The 16,529-nt window shown below is 39.5% G+C and overlaps 1 protein-coding gene across 5 annotated transcripts in view; it reads left to right on the top strand.

Moving 5' to 3' along the window:
* The window catches only part of CLUAP1 (clusterin associated protein 1), a 74,935-nt gene that overhangs the window by 24,862 nt on the left and 33,544 nt on the right, over nt 1-16,529 (top strand). For all 5 annotated transcript variants that reach the window (XR_012045058.1, XR_012045056.1, XR_012045057.1 and 2 more), the window contains exons 7-8: nt 642-775; nt 1,967-2,108. Coding sequence is in view for 1 of the 5 variants with exons in the window: in XM_072878673.1 (XP_072734774.1) it covers nt 642-775; nt 1,967-2,108 (276 nt within the window). In the remaining 4 variants the exon portion in view is untranslated. The remainder of the gene's footprint in view (nt 1-641; nt 776-1,966; nt 2,109-16,529) is intronic.

Here is a 16,529-nt window from a genome sequence, read left to right as displayed (position 1 = left end):
AAGGATGAAGATATTTGGATAGAGTAAGTTCTTTATAAAAGTGACCTTTATCTTGAAGAAAAAAAAATTGATGGAAGCCTAAAAATTCTTAAAACAGTACCAAGAAATAAATGCATTTCTCACCTGAGTTTATTCAGATACTTACACATCAAGAGATGTCTTTATGCATCCTGTCAGATTTTTTTGAGGAGCCTTCTTTTCTTCCTATCTTTTACTATCTATACTATCTCTACTATCTATACTATCTCTACTATCTATACTATCTCTACTATCTATACTTTTTACTATCTATACTTTTTACTATCTATACTTTTTACTATCTATACTTCCTATCTTTACTTTCAGTGAGAAGGAAAAATAAAGTTAAAGCCCAGGGCAAGTTATGGGGGGTTTTCTTCTTCTTTTAAGAATGTCTGGGAAAAAATTCAGGTATTTTAAATCTGTAAATGTCCAGTTAGTTCGTTATGCTGGCCACAAAGAACTTTTTAATTTTCATTGCCTGGCCAGTTTAAGTTCTAGCTCATTGTTATAAAGTTATTTGATAACCTGAGATGTGAGATTATACAGGACAATGGTCAGCATCTGAAAGATAATTCTAATTATTCCAGTGCAAACCATGGTTCACCATCCTTCTCTTTTAGGAACAAGTCCAAAAGACTAAAGACATGTTGAATAATGTGGCTTTGGATGAAGCCAATTTGGAAGCCAAGATTGAAAAACGGAAATTGGAACTGGAAAGAAGCCAGAAGAGGCTACAGACTCTACAAAGTGTTCGGTAAAGATTATGAACTGATTATCTACTGCATAAATGAGTGTTAGCGTAAATGATGGACCTGTGCATTGTTAATGCTTAGAACAGCAAGGAGTGAAGTCTGTAATGAGACTGAGATGATAGCCTGTGGAAGACAGAGATTCTCTTCTCTAGAAATGCCCAGTCTGGATTGTAATTGTTCATTTTTCCGTTATCACGTATTTGAAATCAGAATTTCAGGGCTGTTAAAAGTGGCCAGAATATTATTTGATGAGGTTGCTTAATTGCTGCTTGAGCTATACAAAATGGTCAGGTAGCATGGCTTTTCATTTGTCATTAAACATACATGGTGTCAGGTAGTTCTCCTGAAAATGGCAACTGATGCAAACATTCCCTCTGTTCCCAGAGGCTTCTAGCATTCTCAGCCACCAATAAAAAAAGTTCATTATGCATCCCTTGTTAGGATTGGTTCCTCTAGGCAGTGATACAGCCTGCCATAAAATCAAGATGTTCAGATTCACAGTTTGGGTTGATTTCTTGCCCTTAATTAAACTGCAGGTTTATACAATCTACAAGATCATGCTCTATTTTTGACCTCATATGGGGGGAAAAAAAAAAAGCAATATTAGAAAAATGAGTGGTGGAAGGAGTGACATTGATTCATATACATATTTTGATCAGTAACACTCTGGAGGAAGTGTATTGGGTAAATGTGAAGCATCAAAGAGCAGCAGTGTTCTTTGGAGCACAACAGTTGGCTCTGTAATATAAGGACATCATCACCTATTGGTGTCAAGTCTAGTTATGCTTGTAACAACAGCACAGTTTTGTAGCAAGTGAGTCTCCAGCAAGGTAGGTGATTTACCAGCCACGCTACAAGCTAGTTTTTTTGAGTCATGGAACAGCAGGATAATTAACTTAGATTTGTCTGCCAGAGGGGCCAATATGCTGCCTATCTGCCTGTTTGGAAGGGAATGGTAGTGGGTACACAAAATCCTGTCCTTTGCTATATATAATTTTTGCAGGATAGGTTGGTGGGTTATTTTGTCTTATGCTTTTAGTCTCTGAAGTAGTGTGGAACCTTAAAAACAAAAGGTCCTTTTAGATTGGTTTAGTAGACATGGAAAGGTAGCTGCGAACCCAAAAATGCTTATTTCAGAATTCTGCATGTACAGGTCAATATTTCGCTGAGTAGTTTGCGCTTGTTCTCTCCAGTCCTGCTTTTATGGATGAGTATGAGAAGATTGAGGAGCAACTGCAGAAACAATACAGTAGTTATCTAGAAAAATTCCGTAATCTGACCTACATGGAGCAGCTCCTGGATGATTATCGACGGACAGAGCAAGAGATGTTTGAGGTAAAACAGCTTAGAAATGCTCAGCAAGACTGTATATCCTGTAGTTCTTGGCTTTATAACAGAAAAGTTTTTAATACCCCTTTGTCAAAGCAGTGCATTACTAGTTGTAGAGCCAGCTCTGAGTGACTGGCAGTTTACTGACAATCCAGGAAGTGTGACTGCTCTTGGACAAGCACGATAATACAGCTTTATTTTGTGAGTTAGTGAAGTTAAACCAGTGTAGTGATGCCCCTTTCCAGTCTCTGACTCCCCCTGACTCATTTTCAGTTGATGTTTTTTGTTCATGAAGAATGTTTTCAGTATTTCTAATGTTCCTTTTGCTACATACAATGTATGTGCTAGGAGTTATTAGGGGCTTATTTTTATCGTCTGCCAACAACTGATGTATAAGCGTTTCTCAGCAACAAGGCTCTTCAATTTCCTCATAGTAGTCCTCTTCAATGAAAACAGCAAAGAGTATCAGTGAAAAGATTGGATATGCTGGAATCCTCTCTCACATAGACTTCAGATTTGTTTGGCAGAAATTCTGTTTTCTGTTGACTTGCTGAATTGTATCAATTTAGCGCACTTCTCTGTTTTGTATCCTGCTGGATAATCTGCATCTGTATCTTGTCTTGCTCCGTACTTTTCTTTGGGTGTTTATTGGACTGCAGCGCTTTCAGCCGAACCTTTCATTCAGCTTCCTGTAGCTTCATGTTTTACTTGTTTGGCTTTTCATCCTTCTCACAGTCATTACCCAGTGTATCTACTGTACTTCATTGAAAACATGTTTCGGTGAATGATCTCTGCTTGGACCTTAATACTGGTGGGTGTGCTATACCTTGAGTTAACCAGTGCTTCCTCTTTCTGGCTTGTCCTTTCATATGCAGATCATGTTTTATTTTGTCAACACAACTTACACTTCTTGTTCCTGGCAGAAATATGGGAGAGCTGTGCATAATGTGCCTTCTGTCTGGCTATGACTGCATGTTTTGCTTTTGCCGTGTCTGTATGTGTCTACTGATGTGAAAACAAAGTAGTTTGACCCCAAGTTTTTTAGTCTTCTCCTTTAAAGTATTCATACCTGTGTTTAGTTATAGTAAAATTTTGTGACCTGTGCTTAGGCTGCAAATAAGGCTCAGTAACTTTATAGTCCCCCTTCTCCTATAATCTGTGTCTCTTGCATCTGTGAGATATCTTCTTAGAAAGCCTTGTCATTCTATAGAACTGATTGCGCCGAGAAGCCTCCCCTTTGATGATCGCCTGCACTCTGTTCCTGTGTGTCTAAGCTGCACAGTACAATGTACAGGGGGCTTCATAACCAGGCTTCAGGCTGTTCTGCAGTCTGGAGAAAATATGGTAATTTCCATCACCTTTTGGACACAGGAAAAGGCATGCTGTATTCTGTTGAGAAGGCTCAAATATTTTGCTGCATTATTTGCTTGAGGGATAAAATAACCTGCCTTTTAAAAGATAACATGGGCATTTTACAACTTGTTAATCATTGTGAACCAATTTCCCATTAACCTCCCTTTTTATAAGCACTGTCTCTGTAGATGTCATTTCATGTATTTCTAATCTGTAGTCAGCTTGGTATTTTCATGTGTCTTGTTTTACAATGTTCTAGTTCTTCCCCACATCTTTGACCAAAAAAAAAAAAAGTCCTCAATTAAATCATAACCTTGAAATGAAGCCTAAAATCTGATTTATTTTTTTTCCCTTCTGTTCAAATGCCATTGAGACTTAACACCAAAAGTAGAAATGTTTTGAACTGAGCTACCTGAAAGTGTTTATAAATTCATGCACAGAAGTTAGTAATGAGTTGGCGTACAGCTCTTCAGGGGATTTTTGTTAAAAGATAATAAGACGAAGAAAAAGCCTTTGTCATTCAGGGCTGTGCCCGTGCTTAGAATATGGAGAGCACTCTTGATTTTCCATTTTCTCCTTCTTTCTGTGAGACACTCGGAAATCTACCCATATTGTTTTGGCTTTTCATTTACTAGGATAAGCAGGTAACAATGCTTCAGCATTGTGCAGAATTAAAGAGTATAAAATCTTGTGACAAAACGATGTGGTTTTTCTCTGCACACTTTGTTATATGCAGTATGCATTAGCAGGCTTCAGAACTGGAAACATCTTTAAGATGTGTTTTATGCTAAAAGCAAAATGGCATCAGGTCTTCTTCATTTGGAATGCGTTCTTGCCGTGTCTGGTGGTCTGTACTTGGGTGTCTCTAATGATGACCTCAAGTGATCAAGTTACTTGTGCTGAACCCTATATCTGTTAAATACATTGTGTTAGCTTAAACTGGCATGAAGTTTGCCTGTCAAGTCTAGTTCTATAGCTTGAGCTTAACCCTGAAAGTACCCTGAGAGCATTTCATTTCACTTCCTGTATATTATTCTCTTAAATCTTTTCACTAGAGAATGTTTGGGAAGACCAAAAATAAAAAGGGGGAAAAAAGGTGCATTTGACAGTTGTTCTTCAGAACTGGAGACAGGAGCATGGGGATCAAGAACAGAAAATTGGAGTCTCTAAAAATACTTAGAATGTTTAAAGGATGAGACTCGAACCATCTCTTTGTGGGCCACAATACAGTGACTCAAGTAGCCACAACTGCTTTCTTGTGGAAGCTGTTGCTTTGGTAGAAGAGGAGGCTATGCACGTGTCTCTTTTACAGCCAGATTTTCAGGAGTGCTGGAGAGTCCAAACTATTATTTGAAATCATTATGAGATGTCAGTGCTCAAAATCAGGCTTCAGGACTCGGTAACTGAAAGAGGACAAAGAATCTGGGTCCCAGCTAAACCAAGAGACTTGCTGGTGCACTCCTATTTCCAAACCAGTGGGGGGACTTTTTTATTTTAAAAAGATGGTGCACTGTTTAATCCATTTCAGATTAGTCTCTTGCCAACCTGGAATGCCAGGGTATTTCTCTTGCTGCTTCTGTCAGTCTTGATCTGCTTTTCATGTGGTGCTTCATCACCTTTAGCTACTTGTTGGTGAAGCAAAACTGTGGGTCGTTTATTACACGCTTGAAAAAAAAGCAGTTTGCTCCAAAATGACGCTGCATGTTGTCCTAAAGTTTATCATCTCATGTCATTTTCAGAATCAACAGAGGAAAAAGTAACAAGGATAATTACATTTAATCCATTTTAATACACACTCTCTCCAACTGTCAGAAAACTCTGAAAATTATGTTGATTTTTTTCAACCCTGATTTGTCTTTTGTTGCACCAAACAAATCTTAATTATCTTCTGTAGTAGAAGTGAGAGTCAATTCTTTTATCATTGCTGTGTATTTTGTTAAATAGCTTGCCGAAAAAAACAACAGCAATGTAATTAGATTAATCCAGCACTCCGTGTGCTGTTCAGTACTGAGGACTGATTCCTGGACCCCTTGCCCTTGACTAGGTGCATGTTTTGAGGGGGAATTTTTGTTCTGATTGAGAGACCGTTGCTGAATAACGAGACTAATCTCTAGTCCACTTAGACTCAAAGCTGTTTTGGTACCCTGCTGACGTTGCACAGCTAATGACCTGGGCCAGAGTGCATTTCCTAATTAGAAAAGTGATTAAAGGTTGTACCCAAGCACACAATTTTAATTAAGTGACATTGAGCAGTTGAAGCACTCCAGCCTTTCCAGACTGCAGTGCTGGTGGTTTGTGTGGATTTTTTTGGTTTCTTCTTCCATGTGGTAGGTGTACAGTTGCATGGAGAGGAGCACTCTGTTGCTCCTGTTGTTGTCTTGAGCTTCCTGTTCCTTTTGCCTCCCGGTGTCCATAATAACAGGGAGCGGTGGTTGGAGAGCAATCGTCAGGAGTCTCCTGCCAGGCACTGGACTGAGAAATCTCTCTCTGTGTTAAAAGGAACTTAAAGGCATGGTGTTGAGTCTGAACCAAATGAATTACCAGAACAGAACAGTTAATTGATGATGAAATTACCATCTGCAGAGCACCTGCGCGTTTGATGTGGAAGGCCTTTGAAATGTATGAAAAACATGAAATTCTTTGTCTGTTAACAACTCTCATTTGTGGAGATGTCAGAAGTCCTCACATGACTCTTCCTTTGAGTTTCTCACACTTATTGACAAACTGTCATGCACGACTTATTGTTGGATCCGAGGAATTTAAAGAAGGGTCTTTTGTCTTTGCAGTTTCCTTAGCCTTTTTTCATTTTCAGCCACCTCTTTTATTCTGTTTCTGTTCTCTTGTGCTGCTCGTGGAATTAATCCACCTTCTTGCATTTCTGTGCAGAAGCAGGGATTTATGTGCCATGTCTCCTCAAAGATTTGTTCTTATTTTTCTACTTTGTAAAAAGATTCAGCACACTTCATTAATTTTTATCCTGGTTTTAAGATGAAATTGTTTCTAATGTTTAGACATGAAAGCTATTAGAACTTTGGCTGCTCTAAAAATCAAAGTTTCAGGGGTGTTCAGATTTAGGGGCTGAAATTTTCTATGGACTATAAATGAATGCCTCTCTTTTACAGGACAACACAGACTAATACAGTTAAAAAGGTGTTTTTGAAACTAGCTTGTGTAATGCCAGAATAACGTGGTGATATCCTTTAGTATTTGCCTTTTCTTTAGGCAGAATATGCTTATTCTCTCTTGTGCTTCTCAGAGGACATCCCTGAAGTACCTTCATCTTCAGCTACTTTCTCCTAAGGTATTTTAAGGCTGCTTTTATGCTGGTGCTGTGAAATCTCGACTAAGGAATACCATGAAGTGGTGGGCATGTGAAAGAGGATGTTCTAAGCCACTCAGTCATTATCTTTGGTTTGGGATTGCTTAAACCATTTTTCTTTTCATCATTATGATATTACTATCAGTAAGCAGTCCATCATGATTAAGCAGGGAAAAGCCAAATAAACAGACTGTACTGTGACTTTCCCTTTGCAACCCACCCTCCCCAAATAAAATCCCCTCTTCATTAAACTAATGTTTTTTTAATCAGATACCTGATTTATCCATACCTGAAGCAGATGCTTTATTCTGAATATGCACATAATAGGGATATCTGAGTTCTGCTGCACTCTGAGATACTCCTTGGTTCTGTGGCTTTTCATATCTTTTCGCATTGAGCTATCCCATTTGAAATATTAAATCTAGACATTCCCATTGCGATGTCTGCTTACTGAAATAGCCAGACAGAAGGTTAATATGAAAAGCGGTTGGTTACACTCTTTAATCTTCTAGCTAATGTACATTTGAATTATGACTGTTTGGTAACATTTTTATAGGTACCAGGAGAGCACTCCTGGTCCAGTGTTACAGAATTATATTGAATATCAGATGTAAAAGTAAGCACAGGCATCTTAATTGTTGATTGCTTCTATTTTGGCATTTAGTCTGGTGTACAAGTATGACAGTATTGGTGCACTGAGACATGCAAATCCCATAATGGAGAAGTGTGGGGAAAAAAAATAGAGGAGGAGGAAAGGAATGAACAGGGAGAGAGTGAGGGCAATGGAGCATAGGAGAAAAGGACAGAGGAAATTGCTGGCCTGAGAAATGATGGTCACACAAAAGGAGAAGATGGAGCTAGAGAAAAGGTGTAAGGGCATGTGAAGGGCATGTTAGAAAAGATGGAAGTGTTGCTGTGTGCATTCATTCCACTGAAACGAAAATCTGCAATCCCCTACCAATACCGTGGCAACTAGATCTAGACTCTCAAAGGTACCTCTAAATGGCCTGAAGTGCATTTAAGTGTGCATACCTGCTCCTGGTGCTTTATTGGTACTGTCTCTCATTAAAAGCTATAGGAAGACTTTTTGGGAAATGAAAAGAATTGAGATCAATTGAGCTGATCTCAAAGATCTACGTATTTGTCTTGACATCTGATGTGCCAGATGGGTGAACAAGCTTGCCTTGGGATCCCAGATTTGGGGTCATTTGACTCGCAGCTTCAAGCTCTTCATGTCTGACAGACTCTAGAATTTATTTTTTCACAGACCTAGAGCTCAAACAAGAATTGATTAAAACTCTAATTGTCACTTGTAAGTTTTTCTGACCAATGGAAACATTCATATTCTGCCTTCAGCAGCCCATGAACTCCTTAGCAGAAGAGGTAAAGAGGTTCCTTGTGCATCAGGGCTTGGTGCTATGCTTGGATATGAACCCCCTGCATAGGCTACTCAGTCTAGTTCATTCTTGCTGCTGTTGTAAAACTATGCTAATTCTGTTATATATGAAATACTCTGCCGCTGGGGAAGGAACGCAGGGAGAGTATCTACTAAGTTTAGCAGTGTACTAAGAGTGCATTTCTCTGTCGTGCCAGCAATTGCTTCTGTGAAGTATGAGATGTAATGGCTCTCATTGATAGTGTAGCTTGGAAATCCATGAATGATTTTCACGAATAGAAATCAGACACTATCTGATTTCTAATACTTTCAGTTCTTAGGTTGTCTCGCTGAATTTCTTCTGCAGTGACTCCACTCCAGAAGAAACATTGCATGGAAGCACCGTCTTCTTAGTGCATTCTGAATGTACTGCCTTTTAGGGTTTAAGTATTCTCTTTGTCCAGTTTTATTTGGTAAGAAGATAGAATAAGTGGATTGTTCTTATTACAGTCTTTCTGCCTTTCCTTGAATATTCACAGGTACTTTAGATGTGTGAGTTATGTGACAGAAATCTAGCTTGAAATTCACTTAAAGTAGGAAACAATCAGATCACTTGAAGAAACATTGATCAAGTAGATCAGTTGGGGTTTTTTTCCCTCAGAGATCAACACATAAAAATCGTTATGAGAAACCTTTTATTAAGTGATTAAAAACTAAGGAATTGGTTGAAAGAAAAAAAAGTTAAAATAACTCTTATTTTGGGACTGGTGTTTTGCAAGTGATTTGCACCAAATGACGTAAGTAGGTAATGTTAAAAGGAGTTATGTGAAATTTGGGAGGTTTATGCTCTGCTACTGCACAAGGTACTTAGCAGCAGAGAAAAGTAGCTATGAGACTAGCATTTTGATTTGCACAAGCATGCATAATCCCATAATGTGAAAAACTGTAAGGTTTGATTTTTTTTTAAAATGTTAAATAGTAAAATAATTCTCGGTTTTCTAGCTGTGTAGAAACAATTCCTAGTTCAATTCTGTGAAACATATGAAAATTAAACACTATGTACGTATGATAGGATAGGTGTTCTGGCAGAACCCTTGTCTAACACCCACCTAGCGCACGGGCTGGCAGTGTGAATTACTGCACCTTGCACAGTCATTGCCTTTTCTGAGGGCTCCAGAATACTGTCAGGATTCTTTGAGGATGATTCTGAGATTGAGATACCAGTGGGCCAACTTGTGAGCCATACCATTTCAGAAGCATTGCAGCAGGGTCAAACATCAGGACTAAGGGAAGGTAAGAAATCCTAGGGCAAACAGTACAGCTTTCTGCCCAGGGACTACGGGTCATATTTGCTTTGCTAGAGTTCCATTTACATTCTCATTTGGGCTTATCTTGAGCACAATGTAGTCCTGAAATCAATGGGAACCTCCATTTTAGGCCTCTAGACTCTCTGAGAGCCTGCTTTTTAAAAATTTGTTGGCCTGGAGAGCTATATGCCTGTCTCCGACTCAAGCTTTGTTGCATCTTTGAGAGGACTGATTAGAAACCTGACTTGATCAGAGCCTGTTAAGCAGGGTCTAACTCACTTTGGCAGTGCTGCATTCACTTTAAATACCTGGTGGTGGCCATCTTCTAACAGGAAACAAGGAGTTCATATAGTGCATCCTACATCTCAGTTCCTCCTCAACCACAAGGATTTTTAAACCAACAGCTCCTGTTTCTAAATCTGTAATGAAGCTATCCTGTGTCCCTACTACTTAAGCTGGGTGATTATGTGGAGAAGAACACAGAATTATTGAAACTAGAGAAGAAGGATGTTTAAGGTGAAACCTGATGTCGTTGTAGATCATTGGTTGCCCAGTTAGTATTACCTACTTGTTTTGTATTAAAGAATCATAGCCTGATGCGTGTGAACAGTCGTAGAAACAGTGCTTGGCATTCCCTTTTAAGAGAGAGATTTGTCTGCATCTTTAGTCATCTTTACTTTCTTCTTCTCTAACCCACCACAATGAGATACTTAAAAATAGTTTTATCCCGGTCTTCTAAGGTAGTAGCTAGAGCACTGTCCTGGTGAACAGGAACTAGGAGTGCAAATGTTTTCAAGCTGGAGAAATCATAAAAAACAGGTCTCTTAATTCCTGTGCTAGGGCTCTAACAAGACGGTTAGAGAAAGGCTTGCTGGTGCTGCCTCTTGGGACTTGACTGGTGGGAAATAAATAAACTGAAGAGTGTGTGTCTCACCTGTAGAAGAGGTTCTCTGCTATAAGAAACATGGGCTGTATTGGAGCTAATTGATCTCAAGATGGAGGGCAGCAGATTCCATTATCAATTCCTGGAACCATCAAGTTCACCAAGAACAACTACTCTTTAATATAATAAACACTGTCCTTGAAAAGAGCGAATAATCCTGATTTCCCTTCAAACACTTAAGGGTTTGTGCTGCCTGTGACACAGGGAGAGGATAATTCTCAAGTTAGATTCTAGCAATGATGTGACAGTGACTGCTTTATGGTGGTGAACAAGACACAGCTGTGACTACTAACTTCCAATCAATGTTAATTTGGATGATAATTTCTTCAGACACTGCAAACTGACCTCAGGTTTACGTTACAGAATTGTACACTAATTCAAATAAATCACACATTAAACCAATATCGCTTGTAAGCTTGGTACAATAAAAATGTAGTACATGAAGGGAATGCTCAATGAGCTGTTATTGAGTCATTATAATTCATATCTTCCACAAAAGCGGATAGGAAAAATGGAGAGGAGTTGTTATGGTAAACTTGCATTATTTCTAATGATGAATACATTTGATTCACAGGATGAAGTCCATCCTCTGTCACGTTATTTTAGGCAGTAGTGAATTCCTGAGTGTTAGTGCTGACTTGCATGAAAGCATTTTAACTGGAAAATTCTGGGCAGAAAATGTTAGTCTGGGTCTTTTTTTTTTTCTCCCCTCTTCTTTTTTTCTTAGTTCTGGGGGTGATTTAAAGGCCTATGATCTTGACTAGTCTCATGCTGCAATCTGTGACGGAGCCTTACCAATCCTTTTGTCTTCCGTCTCTTCACAATGTTCTTGAGCTATGCCCCGTCATAGACAGTCACATAAATCCTCAGCGGTGTGCTCAGTGCTGTGTTCCCTCTGATGTTCTGCTCCCTTGGCTCTGACCTGTGGTTCCTGGATGGTTCAGGAGTATTTCTTAATCCTCTTGGGGCCTTTGACTTCAAGCCTCCAGCCAGCTTTATGGATCTGGATCTTGCTGAGTCTGAAAGGAAAACCTTAACCTAGCGTAAACATGCTAGATGTACATGTAGGCAGGTTCCCTATGCTGCTTTAACAAACTGAAAAAGGCATTTATGCTGGTACTTGTTTTGGTGAATCATGACAGCGCGCAACTCCTCGCTCTCAAAATGGTCCAATTTATGTGAATAATGAGACGGCTCTTGGTGGTGGCACAGCGAAGTGTGCTCTAGGAGCAGTGTTGGAAAAGCAGTTCAGCAGAAGCATTTGGTATACATGTAATTCGTTTTTATGAAGGCTTCTCCATATTTATGGTGCCTCTTTCCCATTATTGCTGAATGAATGGAGATAGTCAAGGGAGAAGTTACATCAGTCTGAAAAGAAGTGATCCATGCTGTGCAAAATGCACACATAGGTGTGGGGGAGAACTGGCTGGCCCAGGGAGTAATGAAAATAGGGTGCATGTGTGAATGCAAGAAGGGATCCTAATCATTGGAGCTTCAGAAAGAGAGGGGAGAGAAGGCCATGGAGTAAAGGAAGATTTGAAGCCTCAAGCTCATCAGAGCCAAAGATGAGCTCCGCCAGTTCTGGAGTCAAAATGAAGGGGATAGGGTTGGGGATACAGAGCTGGACTGGTATCCTTTCTGGGAGCTTTCATGGAGCTTATGTAAAATTCCTTGAATTGCCATGCATCCTAATATATAGCCCAAAACAAGTACAGTACAGCAGTGGAGAGGAGTATTTGAGGTGGTAAGTTTTGGTTTGTTTGGATTTGTTGGGGTTTTTTTTTAAATAGAAAACCAGTCAAAATACCTAAATAACTTTTAAACCTGCTTTCTCGGTCACTGATTCACAGATTAATTCTGTTCAAAGCAAGGTCAGCTATGGCATCAGACCATATTGCGCAAGACTTTATCCAGTCCAGTCTTGAAAGCCTCCAAGGACAGAGACTGCACAGTCTCTTTGGGCAAGCTGTTCACTGTTTGACTGTTCTAATGGAAAACGTGTAATGTATAGGCACAGAAAAGTGGAGTAACATGTGCAGAAAGCTTTTCTATTGCATCAAAACTTGCTCAAGAAACATGCCACTGGGAGAATTACTTATTTACTGTATGAGGATAAGAGAGGAGAGCTGTAGAGAGAAGCAAAGAGAGTTCATACAAAGCATGAATATGGCACCCTAGTTGGAAGTCGTCCCCCTGAGCAAATTTGCTCTTTCTGTTTCATCCCTTCCTTTTGAATTCCCAAAGGGAAGGTATTAATGTCTAGGTGAGACCTTCATGCACAGTCTGCTTATTCAAGAGGAACATTAACTGATCAACCTGAAGTCTCAAGATGCCACCTCTCAGCTTCAGGTTATGAAGTGTGCTGCTCACTTCCAACTCCAATGTATCTGTTCTGTGAAAAGTGGTTATTGCAGTCTTTGAGATGGATGTCCTGAAGTCAGAACTTGCTAAGTAATTATGGAAGCTTTAGGAAGAACTGTATGTGAGCAACGTTAAACCAATCTAATTTTAAAATATTTGCTGTGGATTGTGTTGCATCCTGTTACTTTAAGTGTGTTTTTTGAATACACTTCACTGTCTGGCTTCATGTAGCCTGACCGTGGTATCGTTAAGAGCTGCTAGGTTAGAATAGCATTGGTGTAGGTATCCTAGGCCTTAAATTGCATCTTTTCCTGTCTCTGCCTTCTGCTACGCACATGACCCCATGGAAAGGCTCAGCTGGGCACCCTGTTCCTTGCTCCTCTTTCCCACAGATCCTTGATAGCAGTTTACCTTCCTAAAGACTTTTCCCCAAAACAAGTCATCATAAGAGCCCATGCTAGATTTTTTTACTCTGGTAGCTTTCCTTTATGATACATTCCATTTACATTAGAAAACATTTTAGCTTTTTTCCTAATTTTCATGATAGCATGAATGAAGTTCAGTTAATTAACATGTATTTCCTTGAAAAGGTAAACCTTTCAAGAAACTTCTGAGGTATTTTTGTGACTTGTTGATGAAAACGCACTTCTAACAGATCTAATTGTTTATTTTGATAAATGTGATCACTGGAGTTGGTGTGTCAGAATTTCTTGGGGGAGGATGCTATGTCCTGTGGTGCCTGTGTACTGTGAAGTGACCAACACGAATGCTGTTTGGTCTCCTTCTGCTGAGCCTACTAAGTGGGACTTGGTGTTTCACTTGGATAAGTGCTATTCTGTCAGCTTGAATGACTAATACTCTTACGCCCCATTTATTGAAGTACTTCTACTGTATCTATTATAGTACTCTCAGTGAACACTTCTCCCACAAGAAGCAGCAAAATGCAAGCTTAGCAGGGTTTAACATGGGATAAGAATAACCTAGAAAGATGAAGTCGTGTTGTAAAGTAGCATAAGACTTGCTGGTTTTCAATAGAATTTGATTCCAGATAGATATGTCAATGACAGGTAATGGCTAGCTGGGACAGAAGAAGAGTTTCAGGATAAAAAACATTCTCTGAAGAAGCACAATGCATCAAATTAATAATTTGAAATAATGACACTACAGCAGAAATTAATCCCCATCCCCTTCCACCAACACCGGTGATGCCAGTATTATGATAACAGTTGGTGAATTTCTGGTGAGTATCAGTTAAGCGTATAAAATACTCTCAAGTATGCTTTATATGTGTTTCAATAGAAATTATAACTGTAAAATGACTATTAATGATGAGAGATGATGACTGTTTCAGCACATGAAAGCAACGGAGGAGATGGGAATAATGAGAACAAGGAGGAGACAGATGGTCTTATAATAGGGGCTGATGATTTTCAATTCATTCAATGTGTGCTCATCCACTGGCAGGATGACCTCTAAAAAAAAGTTTAAATGGACAGTGGTGATGGCTTTCAGATGCTCCTCAGGCCAAAACAGTAAAGATGTATAAATGTCTGTAAAAGCTAAGTATTTATTAGTATGAACCTTGGTGAGGGATCCCAAGAATCTGCTAGAACAAGTTCACGTTTTCTTTTTTGGTGCAGAACTCTGTATTTGGAGCAGTGGCTTGTTTGTTTAAGACCACATTCTCCAAAGCACTGTACTTGATTTAATATTTGAGGGGTGGGGGAGATTGCCGCTCCTGTATTCATCAGAAAGCTGTATCACAGTGATAGCACTTCATAATTACTGAGATGCTTCATCAGTCAAAGACGAATAACCTCTACATGCAAAATTTATCTCTGTGCCAGAAGGCCAGGGCCCTGCTTTACTGCTGGCTATAAGCAGCTGTAAGCCAGTTTCACTGTGGTTCTATGCTATTTGCTGAGTGCAACATCGTGTGATATGGAATTTTTTAATTTTCAGTTTTGGTAACTTTTGTAGGAAAATGAAAGTCCCAGTCAAATGATGGGAAACCAAAGGACACCTCTGGTAATACTGCCAGCTGTGACTTTTGGTTTTGTTTTTTTACTGAAGTGAGACAATGTGCTAACAATACGCATTTAAAAGTTCAAGGTTAAAATGAATATTAGTTTATGCGGTGTGATCTGTGTTGTTTTGTAGGTCAGCAGTTTGTCCTCTGATCCTTAACCATAAACTCTCAAAGGGCTCATCACCTATCACAAGGCAATGTTCAGTGCATTCAGGCTGCTGCTTTGCAGAGGGAGCAGCCCCTCCACCTCATCTCCCAGCCTGTCCTTTCTAGAGTGTGTATATCTGTCTAGTGCAACCCTCCAAACATGCAAACTGTCTCACCATATTTCTGTAATCCTGGTGGGATCAAAGCTGTGCACCTACTAATTCCTCCTGTTTTGTTTCCTGTGATGTGTGTACTTGTGCACAGGCACTTGAGATGGGCTCCTGCTTGTGGTGCCTTCACAAGGAATGTACCAGAGCCGCCCTTGCACTGTTCACAGTGCCCCCACTTCTCATCGCACTCTCACCATCATCGTTCCCTGACAGACCTAGTTTGAAGCCCTCCTTGCAGGTTAGCAAGCCTGTCGGTAAAGATTCTTCTGCCCCACTTTTTCAGATGGGTCTTGTGTCTCTCTCATAGTCTTCATTCCTCAACAGAATAAAAAAGTTTAAAAAACCCCATAGCATTGCAGTCACTTTTAGTCAAGCATAACTATAGCCATGTTCCAATTCAAATCATAAAACTGGACATGAATTTAGCGTGAGGTATGTAATAGTAGTTCAGCATGATACAGAGCATCATCTTCAATTCTTAAAGAACAGCTCCGGGTAGGTTGGCACCCCATGCTATCATGCACTTTATCTGTGCAACCTCAATGTTGCGTTCACTTACCTTTCTGTTGTACCTAGCAGGCTTCCTCTTATTAAGAGTACTGTCACATTCTCTGTTCAGGCACCGCACAATTTCTCCTGGTCCTTATATCTCACCCCTGCTGAATGAGCAGCAACACTCTATTATGAAAAACAAATCCCATTGTGTGCGTGTAGCAAGAGCTAATCTCAGCTGCTTTGTTCTATAACAAAGCAAGAAGCAGCTGCTGAGATTAATAGGCAAAGTGAAGATGAGGCGGTTCAATCCATCATCAAATTGGTTCACTTTAAGTGTACTACAGAGCAGTAGGATTACCACTATTCTCTAGCAAATCACTAGCAAAAAAAAAAAAACAAAACCAGAAGGAAACATTGTTTTCCATTACTAAGATGACAAGGTTATACATAGAGAAGTCTAGAGAGATTTTGGGGATTGGGAGGATGTCTGAGAACAGAAGAAATGGCTTAGGCAAAAATTGAAATGCTAACATCCAAACAAAAAAAAGTCAGCAAGCTCCAGTTGTTGTCCTGTTGTTCTTTCATACTTATCCCCTTCCTATTTTCCCCATTTCTTTTCCTTTTCTTTCTACTTAATGGAAGCTGTGTTGTCTGCCAGCTGGCTCCAGGGCACATGTTCTTTGTATTCAAAATCCCGGTAGTGTTTTCTCCACAACTTTCCCAACAAAACTTTGAGGTTAACTTAAAAAAAAAAAAAAAAAAGAGAGATATTTTAAATTATCAAATATATCAAATACTGCGTAATTTTTTCATTTTTGCTCTTTCTGTTTTTGAGCCTTTTTAGACTTGCTGCTTCGCAGTCTGCAAGGGCATAGAGTTGTATTCAATGTCATGATTTCAGCAACTTGATTTTATTGTTTAAAACAAT

The sequence above is a fragment of the Ciconia boyciana genome, chromosome 13 (assembly GCF_034638445.1).
Source record: "Ciconia boyciana chromosome 13, ASM3463844v1, whole genome shotgun sequence".
In the NCBI taxonomy this organism is placed as follows: Eukaryota; Metazoa; Chordata; class Aves; order Ciconiiformes; family Ciconiidae; genus Ciconia; species Ciconia boyciana.
This window is presented reverse-complemented; position numbering and strand designations above follow the sequence as displayed.